The 18,926-nt window shown below is 38.8% G+C and overlaps 1 protein-coding gene across 7 annotated transcripts in view; it reads right to left on the bottom strand.

The window, feature by feature from the left end:
- Positions 1-18,926, bottom strand: part of PSD3 (pleckstrin and Sec7 domain containing 3) — a 607,844-nt gene that overhangs the window by 270,410 nt on the left and 318,508 nt on the right. For 5 of the 7 annotated variants that reach the window (XM_020969583.2, XM_078149617.1, XM_020969586.2 and 2 more), the window contains one exon: positions 1,827-1,916. In XM_020969583.2, coding sequence (XP_020825242.1) covers positions 1,827-1,916 — 90 coding nt within the window. Of the gene's footprint in view, positions 1-1,826; positions 1,917-2,186; positions 2,518-18,926 lie in introns of those variants that run through there. The other 2 variants (XM_078149620.1, XM_078149621.1) reach the window with 2 other exon arrangements.

Genomic DNA, 18,926 nt, shown 5'->3' with positions numbered 1-18,926 from the left:
CAGTAACTCAGCAACCTATAAGCTACATGGTGAAAATTATCTTGTCAATTTTCATTTCAGATATTACTGGATAAAAGCCTGGCAAACACTCCCTTTTCAAAGAATCCATTATTTTCCAGGCTAACACCATCAGACTGCAAAAAAACCTTGTTAACTTGTGTCCTCTTGTATGAGATCAGTGAATTGTGCTGAACACAGTTATTGCCACAGTGGGGCACCTTTTATCTCCCATAAAGCTGCCTTACAGAAACAAAGTCTAACTACTCAAAGTCAATGGAGGCAATAGCTATGCTGGTCTTCAAAATAAATAAATAAATAAATGGCATCTTTGCTTGCTTATTGAAAAGATTTTTTCCTCTTTTCATTTTGCCTAGCATCACCATTTTTAAATGAGCTACTAAATTCAACAAAAGTTTAGTACTAGTTTATATTATAACAGCGTTGTCTTTCTCCCTCCTTTAATTCTTATTACTTCTTCCTCAAACTGAAGGCACTTTAGTCTATCTTCACTTGTAATTTAAGAACAATTGTCTAGGGCATGGTAGATAAGACATTTTTCCTTCGGTCAGCACATTTCCATACTGCAGCATCACCGAGTCAGCCAAATTTGCTCTTTACATGGCAAAAACCTATTCCCAATACTTGATTCCATAAGAAATCTAGGTGAACACTAGGTCAGAAAACTCAAATGAGAGATAATAATAGTTAGCACTTATATAGCACTTTAAGTTTGCATAGTGCTTCATATTCACCTTCTCATTTTTTTTGTTTGTTTTGTGAGGCAATTGGGGTTAAGTGATTTGCCCAGAGTCACACAGCTAATGTGTGTTATGTGTCTGAGGCCAAATTTGAACTCGGGTCCTCCTGACTCCAGGACCAGTGCTCTATCACCGCTCCACCTAGCTGCCCCTTCCTCATCTCATTTGATCCTCACAACAACCCTGGGAGGTAGGTGCAATTATCCCCATTTTACAAATGAGGAAACTGAGGCAGACAGGTTAAATAATTTGCCCAGGGTCATACAGCTAGTGGGTGTCTGTGGCAGGATTTGAACTCGGGTCTTCTTGACTCCAAGTTCAGAACTACTGTATACCATAATCAGACCCTACATGACTCTCCCCATCCCACCTCACCCCCAGATTCACATTTCCTCTAGCTAACAATCTTGCATTTGATTAAAAGCACACCATCTCATTTATCTTACTGAAGAATGTGTTGTGAATCCTAATCTCAACTCTGTTGTCTTTATGATAACTATCTGATGATGGGGAGGAATGAGGCCAAAAATAAAGCCAGACTGCGAATACTGCAGGCATTCTGTAATTATTCAGATTTAATTTAATCGATTTGCAGAGACAACTCAAGGACATGTGACTAAAGCCTGAATAAAGCCAGAACTGTATCCATTATAATCTGCAAATGCGTTTTTGTTTCCATAGTGAATATACCTTTGTAACCTTTCCCAAGCTTTGTGAAACAGTCTGATTGCAAACAGCCCAAAAGTTCAATGCCATCCATTAACTGTTTGAGCTGCCAAATTTATAGCATCTACTTAACAAGTCATTATTGAAATGGTTTCCAGGATATCTTATTTGTTACATAGGTTTATTTTGCAGGAATGAACAGTCCACACATGTTCTGGAGGAAAAGAGGCCTGAGGAGATGCCAAATTTCTATTCACTCTTAACATAGTTTATAAAAATCTAAATCAGAAGGCAAGTAGCTAAAGAATCCTTAAGTCTACCAATCTCAAACTCAGAAATTGATCAGTGAACTCAAATGTAAACCTACTTTTTAGAAAAACCAATATTTCACTGCTTGCTTACCTTCAGCAGGTCCCTGGGAAAATCACTGCCTTCATTCACACCCTGAAGATTTGTAATAAACTCCTGACAGGTCATCTTCTTTCCAATATTCTGGAATACGTGTAGAAAAAAAAATCCCAGTGACTTAACGAATGACTTACAAATACTTAGTCTCTATCCCCACCTTCCATGCCATATTTTCTTCAGATATAACTAAACAAAGCATAGTTTGATCTGACTTCTAATGGCGATAGATACAAACTCTGGCCAAAAAAAAAAAAAATGAAATGGGGAAAAATTAAGTTAGAAGATACATTTTACTCTACGATATTTTTAAATAATAGCACAATTATGTCACAGGAAAAGCCCTTCTCATTTCACCTGGTGAAATCATCTATGTCACATTTAGCAGAGGAATATTCCAGTATTAATAAAGCAGAGATAAAAATGGTATCTCTAAGTTGACTTCTGATGGCTGCCATTACACACATATATGATTTCATTTACTCCACTCAAGTTCTTCTCCAATGCCTCTTCATAACATGGAGATGACCCTGGATCCTCTAAGGCCATACTAGTAAAAAGCATGCTCCGACAGGTCTAACCTAGCAGGAAAAACTTCAGGAGTGGACTCTTGTGTCTATGGTCCCAGGACCAGCCTAGCTAAGTTCAGAAGTGGGCTCCCCACAAGAAAAGGCCAATGTAATTCATGAAAGCAAGAAGGGGTGGTAATAGGCACTGAATCTTGGGAGTAACAGGGTTCTAGTCCCCCCCATAATGGCTACACTATGACTTCATAAGCCACTGGTATTCACAGTACAGAAACTTAAAAGGCCCTCAAATCACTTTGTGCTCCTATACCAAGGATGCCATGTTACGTGAGTAGCCTTATTTTGTCAAAATGAGAGTGTCCTTTTCAATATGAAAGTAGACTTCTTATAGGATGAATTTTGTATTGAATTGCTATCTGAATACTTGAGCAACACAAATATTTACCTACTAAGCAAAAAGACTACCTTTTCTGCAATGAGAATACCACTCCACCAGGAGGCAGGAAACTTAGATTTTATTTCCACCCCTCCACCCCCAACTCTATCTCCACTGGCAATTACTTAACCGGAATAGCCTCAGCTACAAAACGGGAATCATACTTTTCCTTCCTGAAGACAAGGGACCAGACCAGCCACTTTTCTGAGCTCCCTTCCAAGATCTATAATGCTATACTTTATGACTAATATTTGATTTCTAGTGTCTTAGACATTCATATATACTTAAAGACTGAGATGACATATGGCCAAAACTAGAACCTTTTAGATATACATTCTTATGCTGGTAAATTTCACTTCAAAGATTCTAGCTAATCTGTTGGGGAATAGTTGAACAAGTTGTAGAATATGAAATGTAATGGAATACTATTGTGCTATAAGAAATGATGAGCAGGCAGACTTCAGAAAAACCTGGAAAGACTTGAATGGACTGATGCTGAGTGAAGTAAGCAGAACCAGGAGAACACTGTACACAGCAACAGCCACATTGTGCAATGACTAACTTTGATAGACTTAGCTCTTCTTAGCAATACAAGGATTTAAGACAACTCCAAAAGACTCGTGATGGAAAATGCTGTCCACATCCAGAAAAAGAACTATGGAGTTTGAATGCAGATCGAAGTATATTTTTCTCTTTCTTCTTCTTTTTTTGTTTGTTTCTTCTCTCTTATGGTTTCTCCCATTGGTTCTAATTCTTCTTTACAACATGACTAATGTGAAAATTGATTTAATATGAATGTATATGTAGAGCTTATATCAAATTGCATGCCATCTTGGGGTGGAGGGAGGGAATAGATGGGAAGAAAATCTGTAACTCAAAATCTTATGGAAGTGAATGTTGAAAACTAAAAATAATTTTTCTTTAAAAAAATTCTGGCTAGAGGAAAAATTTTGAGGGGCTATTAACTTTTTTATAAAAAGTTTATACAAGGGGTCTCTATAGACCTATTTTAAACAGCACTCCAAGTGCCTATAAAACAATGATTCTCTTTAATCACAAATTATGAATACATTTGTGTTGCTTATCGCCTACTGCATGTAGTAATATTGTACTAGATGCTTGAGAACACAGAAAGTTTCTTTAAGACATGACCTTTTGATCTCACAAAGCATCTAGGTAGCATAACAGTTAGATTTCAGGAACTGGAGCTAAGATGAAATGAATTCAAATCCTGTCTCTGACTTGTACTAACTGTGTAACCCTGGTTACTTTACCTCTCTCTCAGCCTTCTCATCTGTAAAATGGGAATGTTGATGAGGATGATGATTATGACTGACGACAACAACACTTTCACGGATTTGTTGTGAAAACCAAACAAGGCAACCTGTACACTATTTTGCCAACTTTAAGGGACAACATAAATGCTAGCTCTTAGGGGAGCAGAGGTCCAGAAGAACAGGGGCACTGTTGGTGTGAGTAGACTCCAAAGACCCTCTAAGCCCAGGGCTCTTTACAATGGACAGGCAGTGTGTTGTAATTGAAAGCACAGCAAACTTGGAGTCCAGACAACCTAAGTTCAAAACCTGCCTCCAAGACTTTCTATGTCACCCAGGGCAAGTCACTTAATTTATCTCGGGCTCAATTTCCTTATCTGTAAAAGGAGAATAACAATTGCACCTACCCCACAAGAGTATTGTGTGACTCAAATGAGAGGGTATAGATATAAAGCACTTTGCAAACCTTCATTTGCTATATCAATGTGAGTTGTGGTGGTGGTGGTGGTGGTGGTGGTGGTTACATCACATTGGAGAGTTCCAAATAAGAACACTACTGAGATCAAGCTGGGGGGAGCTGTACATAGCGTTTACACTGGGCTGTATCTGTGAAGAGGACAGCAGTGCAGTCATCTGGTTCTGGCTTCAGAAAGGCCAGACAAAGTGCTACGCTAATGGTGAAACCCATTACAAGCTGGTACCCCACCTATTGAGCCACTGAGCCCCTGGACTGGTTTACTTAGAATGTGCTGTAATGTTTTCTTCCCTCCAATAAAAGACTAACCATTAAATATGGACTACTTCACAGTGGCTTGTTCACAAAACACACTCAAAAATGTTTGGCGAATAAGTAAGTCAAAGGATTTCACCGCCTTTTAATAATTTTTAGAGGCTGGTCAGAAATAAATTAGGAGGTAAAAGGCAAATTTAACCTACTTTGTTCCTTGTTGGCATGTCTGCTTAAATACACACAACTTTAAAGGTGTATTCTAGAAAGAGGTACAAGAAAGTGTGGTCAGTTTTCTACTCTCTTCCCCACAATTCACTCTTCCCAATCAGGTTTGATTAAAGATACTTCAGGCAAAATACTATTCATAAAATGAAGCTAATCCTCAACCTTTCACTTGGCATCAAAGAGGATACACCTTACTTCAGGGAAACATATCAACTGTTCCAATGCTGTTCTTTTTTTCTAATTTAATTAGAATTCACTTTCTTAGTTATGGACCAAAGGCGTCTTCCAGTTTTGGGAAATCCAAGTGAAGAAATATCCAGATTTGCAACTGTTCTACAATTTGCAGTCTCAAAGTCAGTTGTCTAGGGCACTGATTTTCCCAGGGTTACACAGCCTATAGGTGTCAAGGACTGGACCTAAACCTACTAGGCCTGTACAGCCAGATCTCAATCCACTACATTTTAGGGTTCATAACTCAGAAAAATAGAAAATGCTTCTCTCCAAACAAATGCTTGTCAGTTTGGCATGCTCAGGAGGGACTTTCACACTCCTATCTCATACTCTGAAGCTATTCCAATTAAGTCAATAAAGGATGGAAATTTGAAAAAGCCTACTAATGAATCAAGAGGTCACAGAAATGTTCCCTTAAAATCAATGCTGCATTCCCAATCAAATCTGAAATGCTAATGAATCTCTGGATCATTGCCTCTGAAATCAGAAAAAAAGGCTTCAATAAACCTAAAAAAGATAATTAATACAAAAAGTGGAAAATCCATGCAAAAATATACAGTTAGAATTCACTTTGAAAATCATAAAATCTAGTCATGCCCAAGCCTCTAAGATGCATCAATCTGGATACCATCCTTAACATGTCATGATACTGGCCCAACAAACACAAAAATACTAAAATGTGGTTAACATCCCTAAGCACATTTAAGATGGTTTTCCAAGTTCTATTTTTCAGATGTACTTTGTTTTGTCAGTTAAACATAGTGAGTGCAGGTGCCTGTATTCTATGTATACACACAGATACATGCATACATACATCTTTTTTTTTTAATATGGCGCTTTTGGAAATAGTGAGAATATTTGTATTTGAATCCTGTTCTAACATTTACTATCTATGTGACTTGAAGGCAAGGCATCTAAGTTTTACTAAGGCGCCTCAGTGCCTTAGTTTCTCTCACCTGTATAATGAGCATAATAAAAATTGCCAGACCACCACCCTGTCATGTGTTTTTCTTAATTTAATTCTTCAGAGATTATCATCTGAAGAACACTAATGTTAAAAATAAAAACTTTCAGGAGGCAGCTTGGTATCACTTGAGGCTTGGATACAGAGATTATAATGGCTGCAACGAATGATTCGGATTCATACAATATACTAGCCCCAAAGGCAGCTCCAGGGACTAAAGAGGAACCCAACCTGGTCTCTTCCATCACTGACAGGTGATTAGTGGGCTGTATCTGTGAAGAGGACAGCAGTGCAGTCATCTGGTTCTGGCTTCAGAAAGGTAAGACGAAGTGTTGCCCTAATGGTAGAACCCATTACAATCTGGTACCCCACCAACTGAGCCACTGAGCCCCTGGACTGGTTTACTTGAGATGTGCTGTAATGTTTTCTTCCCTCCAATAAAAGACTAACCATCATCCTGGCTCTTCTATTTAAAAAAAAAAAATCTGGTCTACTTCATTCCTTCAGTTAATTTTTGAGCCAAATTCACTGCCCATGATTAATATTAATAATAGTAATAATAGGGGCAGCTAGGTGTCGCAGTGGATAGCGCACTTGCCCTGAAGTCAGGAGGACCTGAGTTCAAATCCAGCCTCAGACCAAACACTTGACATTTACTAGCTGTGTGACCCTGGGCAAGTCACTTAACCCCAACTGCCTAAAAATAATAATAAAAATAATAATGATGATTATAATAATTATAATAATAATAATAGCATTCATATAGTGCTTTACAGCTTACAAAGCACTTTGCATACATTAGCTCATTTGATCCTCATAAACATCCTAGGAAGTAGTTGTTGGTATCATCCTCATTTTATAAATGAGGAAACAAAGATAGAGATTAAGTGATTTGCCTAGGATCACAGAACTAGTGTGTAAGGCAGGATCTGAACTCAGGTCTTCTTAACTCTAAGCCCACTGCTTTAATGACTTTATTCCATCTAGTATTAATGCTCTGCAATTCAATAAGACAGCTATGTAGCTACATTTCATGATTTGGATAATAAGGCATTCTTCATCCATTTCGTTTTTCCTACTTGTGTAATGGTACTTATGGTGATCTCTTTTGTGTGCTCATGGATCTCCCTGAGCAGACAGCTGGACTCCGGGATCTGATGCAAGCGGCATGCCATCATCTAAAAAGAGGAGCAACTGGAGGACTTCACCATCCAAAGGAAATTCCATTTCCATTTGAAAAAATTCAACATAATGGGTAGAGTATTTGACCTGATGTCAGAAAGACGAGAGTTCAGATCCATACTTCTGACACTTATTAATCATGGGAATAGAATCAAGCCTATTATTTAATATGTACTACTTAATCCACAGGTGAAACAGTGGATAGAGTACCAAGCCTGAAGTCAAGACAACTCATCTTCATGAGTTCAAATATGGCCTCAGACATTTACTAATTGTGTGACCCTGGGCAAGTCACTTAATCCTGTTTGCCCCTCTGTTTCCTCATCTGCAAAATGAGCTGGAGAAGAAAATGGCAAACCATCCTAGTATCTTTGCCAAGAAAACCCCAAATGGGGCCACAAAGAGCCAGACGTGACCGAAATGACTGAAAAACAACAGAACCCCCTTTGGACCTCAGTTTTCTTAACTGTAAAATGGAAATAAGGCCTATGGTAGCTACCTTACAGAGCCAGCATGAGGCTAAAATGAGAATGTATGTAAATCACTTTACATAATCCGAAGCAGTATATGAATGTTTGATGGTGGTGATGATGATTAGGACCCAGAGCAGGACATTTTTTATGACAGTGGCAAGAGGACCTGAGTTCAAATCCCAATCTGCTACTTACTGCCTGTGTGACCCAGGAAAGCGAGCCTCAGCATCCCCATCTCTAAAATAAGAGAACTGGATTCAATGGTCTCCAAGGTCCCTCTGAGCTCTAAAAATCTATGACCCTATGACAAGGGGCAGCTGACTCCAGTACATTATCACCGTGATTTAGGCATAAAAAGAGGCATAAGAGGCATCATCCAGGAAAAATGCAATCTGAAAAGAAGGTAGGTCAATTCCTACATTACATCAAAGACCAATATGCACAGTCTGAGTGCTGCTGGGGTAACCCCAGCCTGCCAAAAGATCTGGAACGTAGCCCCCCACACAATGAGCAGATCAGATCCTGCACTGAGGGTAACTGGGAGGAAATGGGGAAATGCTCATAGGACTGACTGCCATCTGTACTACTGGAGATGAAGTGCTCAAGAAAGACCTCACCCACCTACCTCTCCCAGCACCCTTGCCCTCTCCATCTCTGCCTCCTAGCATACTTGGCTTTGGTCACGTCTCAGCTGTGGTCCTACCTTCTGCGTGAAGTCTTTCCCTGTCCTCTTTAATCGTAGGGCCTTCCCTTGGGAAGTTTCCCCAATTTGTCCTATATCTGTCTTGTCTGCACATAGCTGTTTGCATGCTGTCCCCCCCGTGAAACTGGGAGCTCCTTGAGTCTTTTACCTTTCTCTGTATTCCCAGTGGTTAACACAGAGCCTGGCACTTAACAAATATCTGTCAACTCCCTGTGTGAGAAAAGTACCTCACCAATTGTAAACAGCGGTATATGTGGGCACTGCCATTACCAATTTTCACATCTTAATATGAATACCAAATACCCCATAACATATACAGAAGACAAAGGAACCATAAAAGGCAATGTCACATGGATAGAGAGCTGGCCTCAGTCAGGAAGACCAAATCACCTAACTCCTCAGTGTCCCAGGAATCTCTCTAAGATGGATAAGTTTCAGAGCAGAGCTGTAATGATACTGGAAGCCACCTCCGTGGGAGCTCCCAAGTCAGAAGGTGAGAGAGACCATACTGTGGGAATGGGAGGTGCTGTAATGAGGCACCAAGGAGGTGAGAGGTTAGGCACAAACTGGAAGATCAGAATACCAAAATGGTCACTTGGTGGATGCATGAGGTCTGCATTTACATAGATATTGTCAATCTCGACTCTGCCCTTACACTTCCAGGTCTCCCTTTGAAAGTCTAAAGAACTGATATTGCCATAAACATTCTTTTCAATCTCAGAAATACAATCTGAGTCCTCTTTCCAAATCTGGTGAACAGTGAGAAAAGGAATGAGGAGAAAGAGCAGAGGACGGATGCTGCACTAGTACCATTCAGCAACCATATCTGTCACAATAGCTCCCCATCGCCTCTAAGATCAAATAAATATAAAATCTTCTGTTTGGTCTTCAAAGCCCTTCATAACCTGACTCTACCTCTCCAGTCTTCTCATACCTCCCTCCCCCGTCCACACTACATATATCCTTTGATCCAATGACATGACACTGGCCTCCTTGCTGTTCCTTGGAAAAAACCACTGTATGGGGCAGCTAGGTGGTACAGTGGATAAAGCTCTGGCCTTGGAGTCAGGAGGACCTGAATTCAGATCCAGCCTCAGACACTTGACATTTACTAGCTGTGTGAGCCCGGCCAAGTCACTTAACCCCGACTGCCTCACAAAAAAAAAAAAAAAAAAAAAAGAAAAGAAAACAAAGGAAAAAAAACCACTCCACCTCTTGGCTTCAAGCACTTTTACTGGCTGTCTCCCATGCCAATAATGCTCTTCCTCCTCATCTCTGCCACACTGGCTTCCTTTAAATCTCAGCTAAAATCCCAGCTTGTACAAGAAGCTCTTCCCAATCCATCTTAATTCTTGTGCAATTCTTGCTGCTGATTATTTCCCACATACTCTGTACCTAGTTTTGTTGTACAACATTCATTTGCTTGTTGTCTTCCTCGTTAGACTGTAAGCTCCTCTAGGGAAGGGGACAACTTGTGCCTCTTTGTGTATACCCAGTATTTAGCATAGTGCTTGGCACAGAGTAGGTGCTTAATAAGACTAAACGACCAAGTTCTACCCTTCACAATGCCCAAAATATGATCAGACAAGGAAAGAAACAGTCATTATTTCAATACTTTCTTTTCCCTTTTGTCCATCCGAATCTCTGGTTATAGTTGATGATTAATTTATTGTCCTTGACAATAAAAATGTGTGTGTGTGTGTGTGTGTGTGTGTGTGTGTGTGTGTGTGTGTGTGTGTGTACGTATGTGGAGTATGAGGAGGAAAACCAGTTGGCCTACTTTAATAGAACTTCTCTTGGACTTGCTATGAATACTAGTTTAAATAATTAATCTCCCAGACTGATGATGAAGATTCCTACTACCCACCCCTAACAGAAAGATGACGGACTAAACATTTGGGAACAAGGCCAATATGAGAATTGGTTTTACTTGACTATGCTTCTTTGTAATAAGGGTCTGGTTTTTCTTTTTATTTTTTCCCTCCCATCTAAACAAAGGAAGCAATCAGAAGGAGAAAATGTTTAATAATTTTTTAATTATTTAACTTAAAAAAGAGAAAAATTATAATTTATCGTTCTTACAATTCCAAAAAATAGCTAATCTATCTCTCTCCTTTGTAACAGAGAAGAGTTAAGCACAAAAAAAGGAGGGAATAATTACTGATTCACTGCCTTTAAATCTGGCTCTATTAACACAGCATCACAGATTCAGAGCTAGAAGAAACCTTGGAGGCCATCTCACTTACCCATGGTCATACAAGAGTAATGTCTGAGGGACATTCAGAAACCTTCCCTCCCCAGTCTCCCAAATATCCCTCTACCCAGGCAAAAGCGTCTGCAATTCCAGGGTTAATGGTTAATCCTTTCTCCTACTATTTCTCTCTTTTAAAATGCAGTTATTCCTGGAAAGATAACTCATGACAATAATTCACACTGTAGGGCTAATTACTGTTACAACTATGCTTTCCCTTCAGCTGAAGGATAAATGACCTAAAAACGCCGAGTACATGATTTTGAGTAGGGCTACACAGGGAAGATGCTAAAATGTATGAAAAGGGTGCATACAGAAAGGGAGAGGAGAAGCTGCAAAGATAGATTAAGATAAATTCACCACTCTGAACAATTATTATGTATACACTAAACACTGGTTTCCCATTCTGCAGTATCTTATTTTCAGAGCAGATGAGCAAGGATCTTACTGAATATACGTATGGGGCAGGGGTTTCCAGCCATGGAACAAGAACAGACAGCTGACACCTTTTATCTTTAAGACAGGAAAAAAATATGAAAAAGCATTGAAAACATTGCAAGATCCTCTATGGAGACTTTATGGGAAACCACAGATAAGAATCCCATTGGAGCAGAAGACAGGGTTACATGTTTAATAACGCTAATAATAATAAAAATAACAACAATAACAGCTAACATTTATATAGCACCTTAAGGTTTGCAGAGAACTTTAGAACTATTATCTGATTTTATTCCCATTCTGGAAGGTAGGTGCTATTATTATCCCCACTTTACAAATGAGGAAACTGAGGCAGAGGTCAAGTGACTTTCCCAGGGTGACATAGTAAACTTGTCTGAGGCCAAAAGTGAACTCAAGTCTTCCTGACTCTAGGTCCATATGGACAGAGCTATCCAATGGGCCACCTACTTGTCTCTACAATTTGTCCTGGTAGAGGATGGCTAAGGAATTCATGGATCCTTCAAAGTTCATAACAGAAATGGAAGAGGAAGCAAAAGAGCACTTTCTAAACATTATTACCCAACCACCCCCACCCCAGGCCTCTGTCTTCATCAGACTTCAGGATAGATATCAATAGATTAAGATAAAGAAGGGTCATGAAATGTCATTGATATCATCCCACAATTAACCTGGCTAGAACCCACTACCATAATGGATAATCTAATCCCTTCTCATTCAGTTGTGAAAACATCCTTTCCAGAACCCAAAGGGCTCCCATCATTCCCAGGGAAAACCTGGTTATATTAAACCTAGGATACTAAAAATACAATAAGCATATCTCACCCATGACCATTCCACCTTTCCTCTATAAGCCTCACCATACATGCTGAAAAACCAACCCACCTACGGGAAACCATGACAGGTCACTGCTAAAATCAGGTTTACAGGAACAAAAACAGAGCCTCCACCTTTTTCTCCCTCTCAGTCTACAACAGCGTTAGGCTATCCTCAGCTGCACAGCTCTAAGTGAATGAAGGGCTAGCCGGCAACCTAATCTTTGGAACATTTTCAAACTGATCAGGATGAAAGTCTAATTGTGAAGGATGAGCACCCTTTTGCAGAAGTGCTCTTCCCTAAATCCCAATTAATTATATACCAGAGTCAGACTGCTGGAGGGGAACTGAAAAGCAGAAGCTCTAACTGCTTCTACCGTAAAGAAGCCAGAATATGGGAAAGGGGCTGACCGTAGCTCCCATTTACAAAGGAAAGGGTCAGTCAGTCAGTCAGCAAATCAAGGTGCCAAGTACTATGCTGAGGAAGCCATGAAGTTCTCCAGCATGTTGAGGAGACCCACAGTAGTGGTGAATGTTTGGGTCACACACAGGAGGGGCAGCAGGGATAGGACAAGACAGGAGGCATCCCAGAGAGAGTCCCAACACTGATGAAATCACAGATCCTTTTAAATAGATCTCAGTGCTATTACAGTCTAAAAATCAAAAAGAGAAAGTTATGAAATCATACCTGCTATATCCTACTTCTTTTCATACTCAAATAGAGCCCCATTTCATTGTTCATGATTCCTTATTTACCAAAACCATCCACTCTTTCCACTATATCCTCATGTTTCTGCCTTCTGCTCAGCATTAAAGTATGCTAAACTTGTTCTGAAACCTCATTAATACCCTGAGAGGCAGGAGACCTGGGTTCAGTTTGTGTCTCTGATATATATTAGCTAGAAGACTGTGATCAGGTCACTTATTTAAACATTAAATTACAATTTTAAATTAAATTAATCACCACATTAAATTTAATCATTAAAATGTAAATATTTGGAGGGCAAAGATTGCCTTTGGCCTTTCTTTGTATCCCTCAGCACTTAGCACAGTGCCTAGCACACAGCAGGTGCTTAATAAATGGTTATGGACTGATATAATCTCTATTTGCCCTAAGCATCTCCCTCAGGCCACAGCTTATAGGGTTGTCCATCTAAACTGCTGGACACTCCATACCCTGAATTCTCCACACCACTACATTCATAATTCTGCCACCAAAATTCTTATCTATCTTATGGGGAAATGATCCCAGCCTTTACCTACCCACTCCAGGATTCAAACCCAGGTCTTCCGACTCCAAATCCTGAGTGAACTGTCCTAATGAAGGTCACACAAGTTCAAAGAGGAGATAATCAAGGGGCACCTAGTGTTTTCATTTATTGTGACAGGTCAAATCATATTACTGACATCACTGACAACAAAATATCAATACAATAAAAATGACCTCCAAACAGCTTTTGACGGCCCAATTATTTTAAGTAATATGCAACAGAATAAAATCTCCAGTACAGAAAAATAATTTTCATAGTCTCAGGAGTCTCCTGTAATGAGAAGGTGATGTAGGTTTGTAAAGATTTTATTTGAGGGTCTTTGTCTTTCTTTTTTGAGGGGTATGGGTATAAAGTAATTTTTTCCCTACTTTAAAGGCAAAACCTTCTATTAGTATCTAATTACTAAATCTGTACACAGATCATAGAATTACAGAATTATAGAGCTGCAAGAGACCTGAGAAATCATCTCTTCTAACAACTTCATTTTACACATGAGAAAATTAAGATCAGGAAAGGTCTAATGCTTTGCACAAGGTCACAGAGCTGATTACTGGCAGAGCTAGGCGTCATCCTCGGGTCACTTGCCATCCAATCCCATGTTCTTCTACTACATATGGCTTCTCTCTCCACATGAGGGTTCAGGTTCTTGTAAAGGGGGTACCTTCTGGATATCACAACTCCTTACTACCTTTGAGTAATTAGGAGACCATCTAGTAATGGTCTAGTAATCTAGTAATAAAATATCAATGCCCAATTACATAGAGTTCTAAACTTTACAAAATGCTTTCTTCACCACCACCTTGTAAGGTAGGTGGTTCAAATATTATTATTCTATAGATAAGGAAACTGAGGTTTTAGGAGGTTAAATAACTTGTCTGTGGTCACGTCAATAATATACGTCAGACAAAGAATTTGAACCCAGCTCTCCTGATGTGGTCTTTCCAGTATATCACATTACCTCTCAATGACATAAGGCATTTATGGCTCTATTTTCATCCATAGTAGACTCCTTTAGAACATCTGTGATGCTTTTGTTTGCACAACTGAATTCTTTACTCAAGGCAGTCAAAAAAGCAATTATTGGTTTATTTCCCAAAGAAATCAAAACAATCTTTTGGCAAATCTTCTAATGTTTACATTGACTAACCCTGCGACTTATCAGGTCCAAGTACCCCTAGAAACTTTTCATTTGTCTGTTTCAGTAAGAGTTCTATGCCAAATGAGTTCCTCACTCTGGGCCAAAGCTTTTCCTCAGCACAGGCATACCCTGTCTAATATCTTTAATTAATTAATCATACACACACACACACACACACACACACACACACACACTAAACATTATTACAGAAGAATCTCCTTGTCAGGAAATAGGGAGGAGATGTGGGGTGGCAAAGCAGATTTGTCTGAATAGACAGCACTGCCCTGGGGTATTTGTACCAGATAAGATGAACACATGCCAGTCAATGGCAGAAGAAGAACCCTCATCTCTTCCCTCCACTGAAGAGGAATAAGATCTAGGCCAGGTAGGAGTGGTACCAGAGACAGAAGTGGAAAACTAATTTATCTAAGTAGATATTCAGGCTGGGAGGTCAATACTGGATCTTCAAGAAGCAAGACAAAAAGGCATGCAAAGAAGCCAAGTATCTCAGGCAGCCTGCCTCTCACCAGTCTTAGGATGAACGTTTCTTTTCCATCTCGGTGCTGACATGCCAGCATGGCCACAGGCTAGAAGCACTATACCTTCTTGACTCTTAAGCCTAAGGCCCAAATAAGTGCTAAGGCCAGGCTAAACAGAACTGAATTACTAAGGGTGAAGACTGAAAGAGGAAATCAGGCAGGTCCAGGGCTCAGCAGAGGTGAGCAAGCTGCAACCAACCTGGGTAGGGATTTATGGACAAAGACTGGCCAGCTTTATGAAAGTCAAACCAGTATTAAAAAAAAAAAACTTTGCACCATTAAAGTAGGGATGAACAATAATCTATTCATTACATCATTATAAAATTACATTGGCTGAAGCAACAGTTACAGGGGCATGCCTATACTAAAATGGATGGTGAAATTCTTAGCAACTTGTTAACCTCTGAGTAACACTATATTCCAAACTAGACAGTAATTAATAAATAGCAAGCCCATATGCCACTAGAGAGCTTCATCAGGTAGAAAGATGAAGACAAAAGCACACCTTGACATAGATCATCTCTACGATCTAAATCCGCAAATTAGAGACTGGAAAGCTATATATTGGAGATAGAGTAGGATGGGGTAAAAGGGAAAGAAAAACAATGGTAATCCTGTATGATATAGCATTACATTCCATCTACCCACCTAAGTATTCCAGCGCTGAGCACTCAGCAAATAAAAAAAGGATTAGTGCATTTTCCTACCTTTAGCATTTATGTCACCAGTCTTGACTTGCCAAGTTATTTTATATATATATACCTTACCATCTTTTTCAAAAATGTTTTCTTCCAGCATCGTGATTGAGTGGGAAAAGTACTCAGTGGCAGTCCAGAGACCTGGGGTCTAATCATAGCTCTATCTCAAACTCATTGTGTGACAGTTGAGAAGACTGCTGAACCTGAGTAAATATAGTCAAACCTAATCAATTTATCTTCCCTTAATGTAAAATGTGTGGCAATTTGGACAAGAGATAGGCTCAAATTTATCTAAGCACTAATTCTGAAAAAATAAAAATAAATAAATGCTATTGAAAGAAAAATATTTACTACCATCTTGCCAGAATTCTTAAGGGAATAAATATCTTTTGGATCAGATCAAGCACGTTTCAATAAATTATTTTCCGGTCCTTTTTAGATGCAAACATTTGCAGTGCTGATGCTAATCACAATTCAAGCTCAACAAGTCCTAAAGAACCTCTAAAATGCTTTGAGAGCCTAATTAAAGTCACATCCATAATTTGAAGTTATATGACTATATTTCATCAGAAATATTATATAAATGAGACTGGCTTTCTGATTAATGAAGTTTAACTTTAAATCCAAACTAGAAATAATATCCATCCCTATACTTTTCCATTTCAATACCATAGGAGGATTCAAGTTTCTTCCATAGTCATAGGTTTCACTTCTCAAATCACTAGTCTCGGTAAACTTATTTATATGACCTTCATTACATAGTTGTGAAACTGAAGCAGAGATACTAAGCTATTCATGGTCACACAAAAATTAAAGGACAGAGCTTGAAATAGCGCCCAAGTTTCCATCTTTTTCATTCAGATGTATAACCATTAAGGAGTTTCCCCAACTCATGACAGCTACTAAAAGTACAATGGAACCCTTTACAGTAATATTGGGAACCACAGTCAACTTTTGGCTTGCTACCTGGACATGTTGTAACCAGCTTTTATTGTAAGTATCCACAATACTCTATGGGAGATGATTTGACTTCAAAATGCATATATATTCAAATGCATGCAAGATCACATCCCAGTGCATGAAAATGTTGATTAGTCTTGTTACTGAAGGGTTCCAATGTATCAATACAAAACCTATACATAGTCTATGAAGGCCCATAGACCTAATATTCTCATAAAATCATTCCTAATGGTGACAGAAATTCATATAAAATCTCTGCAAATAGCAGGCAAATCAAAGTACTTTTCCCAGGCCTTCTTCATAGCAATATTTTAAGAAAATCCTGTGTCAGCACTTTTTGGAAAGGTCACACTATTTAGAATGCTTCTATGATATTATGGTGAGGAAGGTAAGGACAATGGTTTAGTAATTTACTGTCTGAGAGGGTCATGGCAATGCATCAAAAGAGGTAAGGAGAAGGAGAAATATGCAATGAAAAGAGAGAATGAAAGGAGAGACAGGCAGAAACAATTCACTCATTGTTGTCATCCTTCTGACTTGACTTCAAAAGGTGATCATGCTCATTAAGTCAGAGCAGGTCACTTAAGTCGAAATCAGGCAATCATGATAAATGCAGGAGAAACTACATCCAGAATTAAAGACAAAAAACTTACCACCTAGAAGGAAAATTCATAAAAATCAAAAGAGATGGATCCAGAGAAGAACAAGAAAAATACATTTCATTATGGTTAGTTGTTATAACATCTATGGTATGCTCTAAACTCTAAGAAGCATGCACAGTATTAACTGTTTTAACCAAATTTCAAAACAAAGAATCCTCTAAGTATTACTAACCATTTTCTTTTAAATTGCTAAGTCTTGGGAGAAAGGGAGGGAGAGCAGAATTTAGAAGTCAAAACTTTAAAAAAAAAGAATGTTGAAAATTGTTTTTACATGTAATTGGGAGAAAATAAAATATATATATTTTTTTAAATTGCTAAGTCTATGGTGAGACAAAAAAATTTATAAGGTGATCCCAGAGATTACAATTTGGAAAGTTTAATTGCCTTGAACCCTTTCTCTCCTAAACCAGTAATTTTAGTCTTCTGGGTATTTGTTTACTAGCAGTTAACCACAAGAAAAGCTCCAATTTGTTTCAGCAGTCCCTTCCAAATCATTTTAACTTAGTTCCACAAAAGCAGCAACATAGTCCATGTGCCTGGAACACCCAGAAATCAGAAAAAAATATCTCTAAAATAATAAAAAGTAGACAAAAAAACTTATGTCTTAGCCAGCCTAGGGTTCTGATCACAGTTTCTTGGGGCAGATTTTGAGAAAGTGATCACATTCTCAATATTACAGCCCTCAAACGGTTAGAAATGTAATCCATCAATTTTCCTACTTACCCTTAATAACATATCACAGACCTATCATCCATCCATGACTCCCTTCTAAAAATTTATATTGCCAGTCTGAGCCACCCCAGATTTAAAAACATTCTCAACATTTACGAACGGCTCTGCAGCGGAGAGCTCCCTCTAGTGACCAATCATAACTCCCTCTCCCAATATCCCCACCATTCACATCTCTGGATATGAGGGGAGAGGAAGGGGGGTTGTTTGTCTGTTTCTCTTCTTCTCCTCTTAATAATCTGTGTGATCCTTCTCTGGATCCTATAGCTCTGTTACACCTTAAGAGGCAGCACCCTGTTTTATACAATCAAAGGAACATTAATTTGTCTTGGGTGCCCAGCAATTTGTTGGTCTTCTGGGTCACCATAGCACATGAAAACTACTGGATCAGATTAACTAACGAGTACTATACTAATTCTAATTATTCTCAACTACAGGTCAAATTCCAAATTCCAGAATAACAAACACTAAGGGAGGGAACCAATTCTTTAATCACTGGGATTACCTCTGTTACATTAAATACTGCCTAAAATAAATATGCATGTAAAAATAAGTAAAAATCATCTTGCACACATATACATATGTGTGCATACACATTTTGTATAGTTTACATGCAGTGTGTATGTGAACTTCACTAAGACTTTTGGGACACCCTGTATACATACATGTGTGTGACATGTATGTGTGTGTATCTATATGTATGTGTGTGTGTATATATATATACACACACATACATACATATATATATATACACACACACACATACACACACGTAGTAGGCCAAAAGTCTTAGCGCAGTTTAAATCTATTAAAGCATTAGGTAATGCATACAT

The sequence above is a fragment of the Phascolarctos cinereus genome, unplaced genomic scaffold (assembly GCF_003287225.1).
Source record: "Phascolarctos cinereus isolate Bilbo 61053 unplaced genomic scaffold, phaCin_HiC Scaffold_2;HRSCAF=192, whole genome shotgun sequence".
In the NCBI taxonomy this organism is placed as follows: Eukaryota; Metazoa; Chordata; class Mammalia; order Diprotodontia; family Phascolarctidae; genus Phascolarctos; species Phascolarctos cinereus.
Note: the sequence above shows the minus strand (reverse complement) of the source record. Positions and strands in the feature narration are given on the sequence as shown.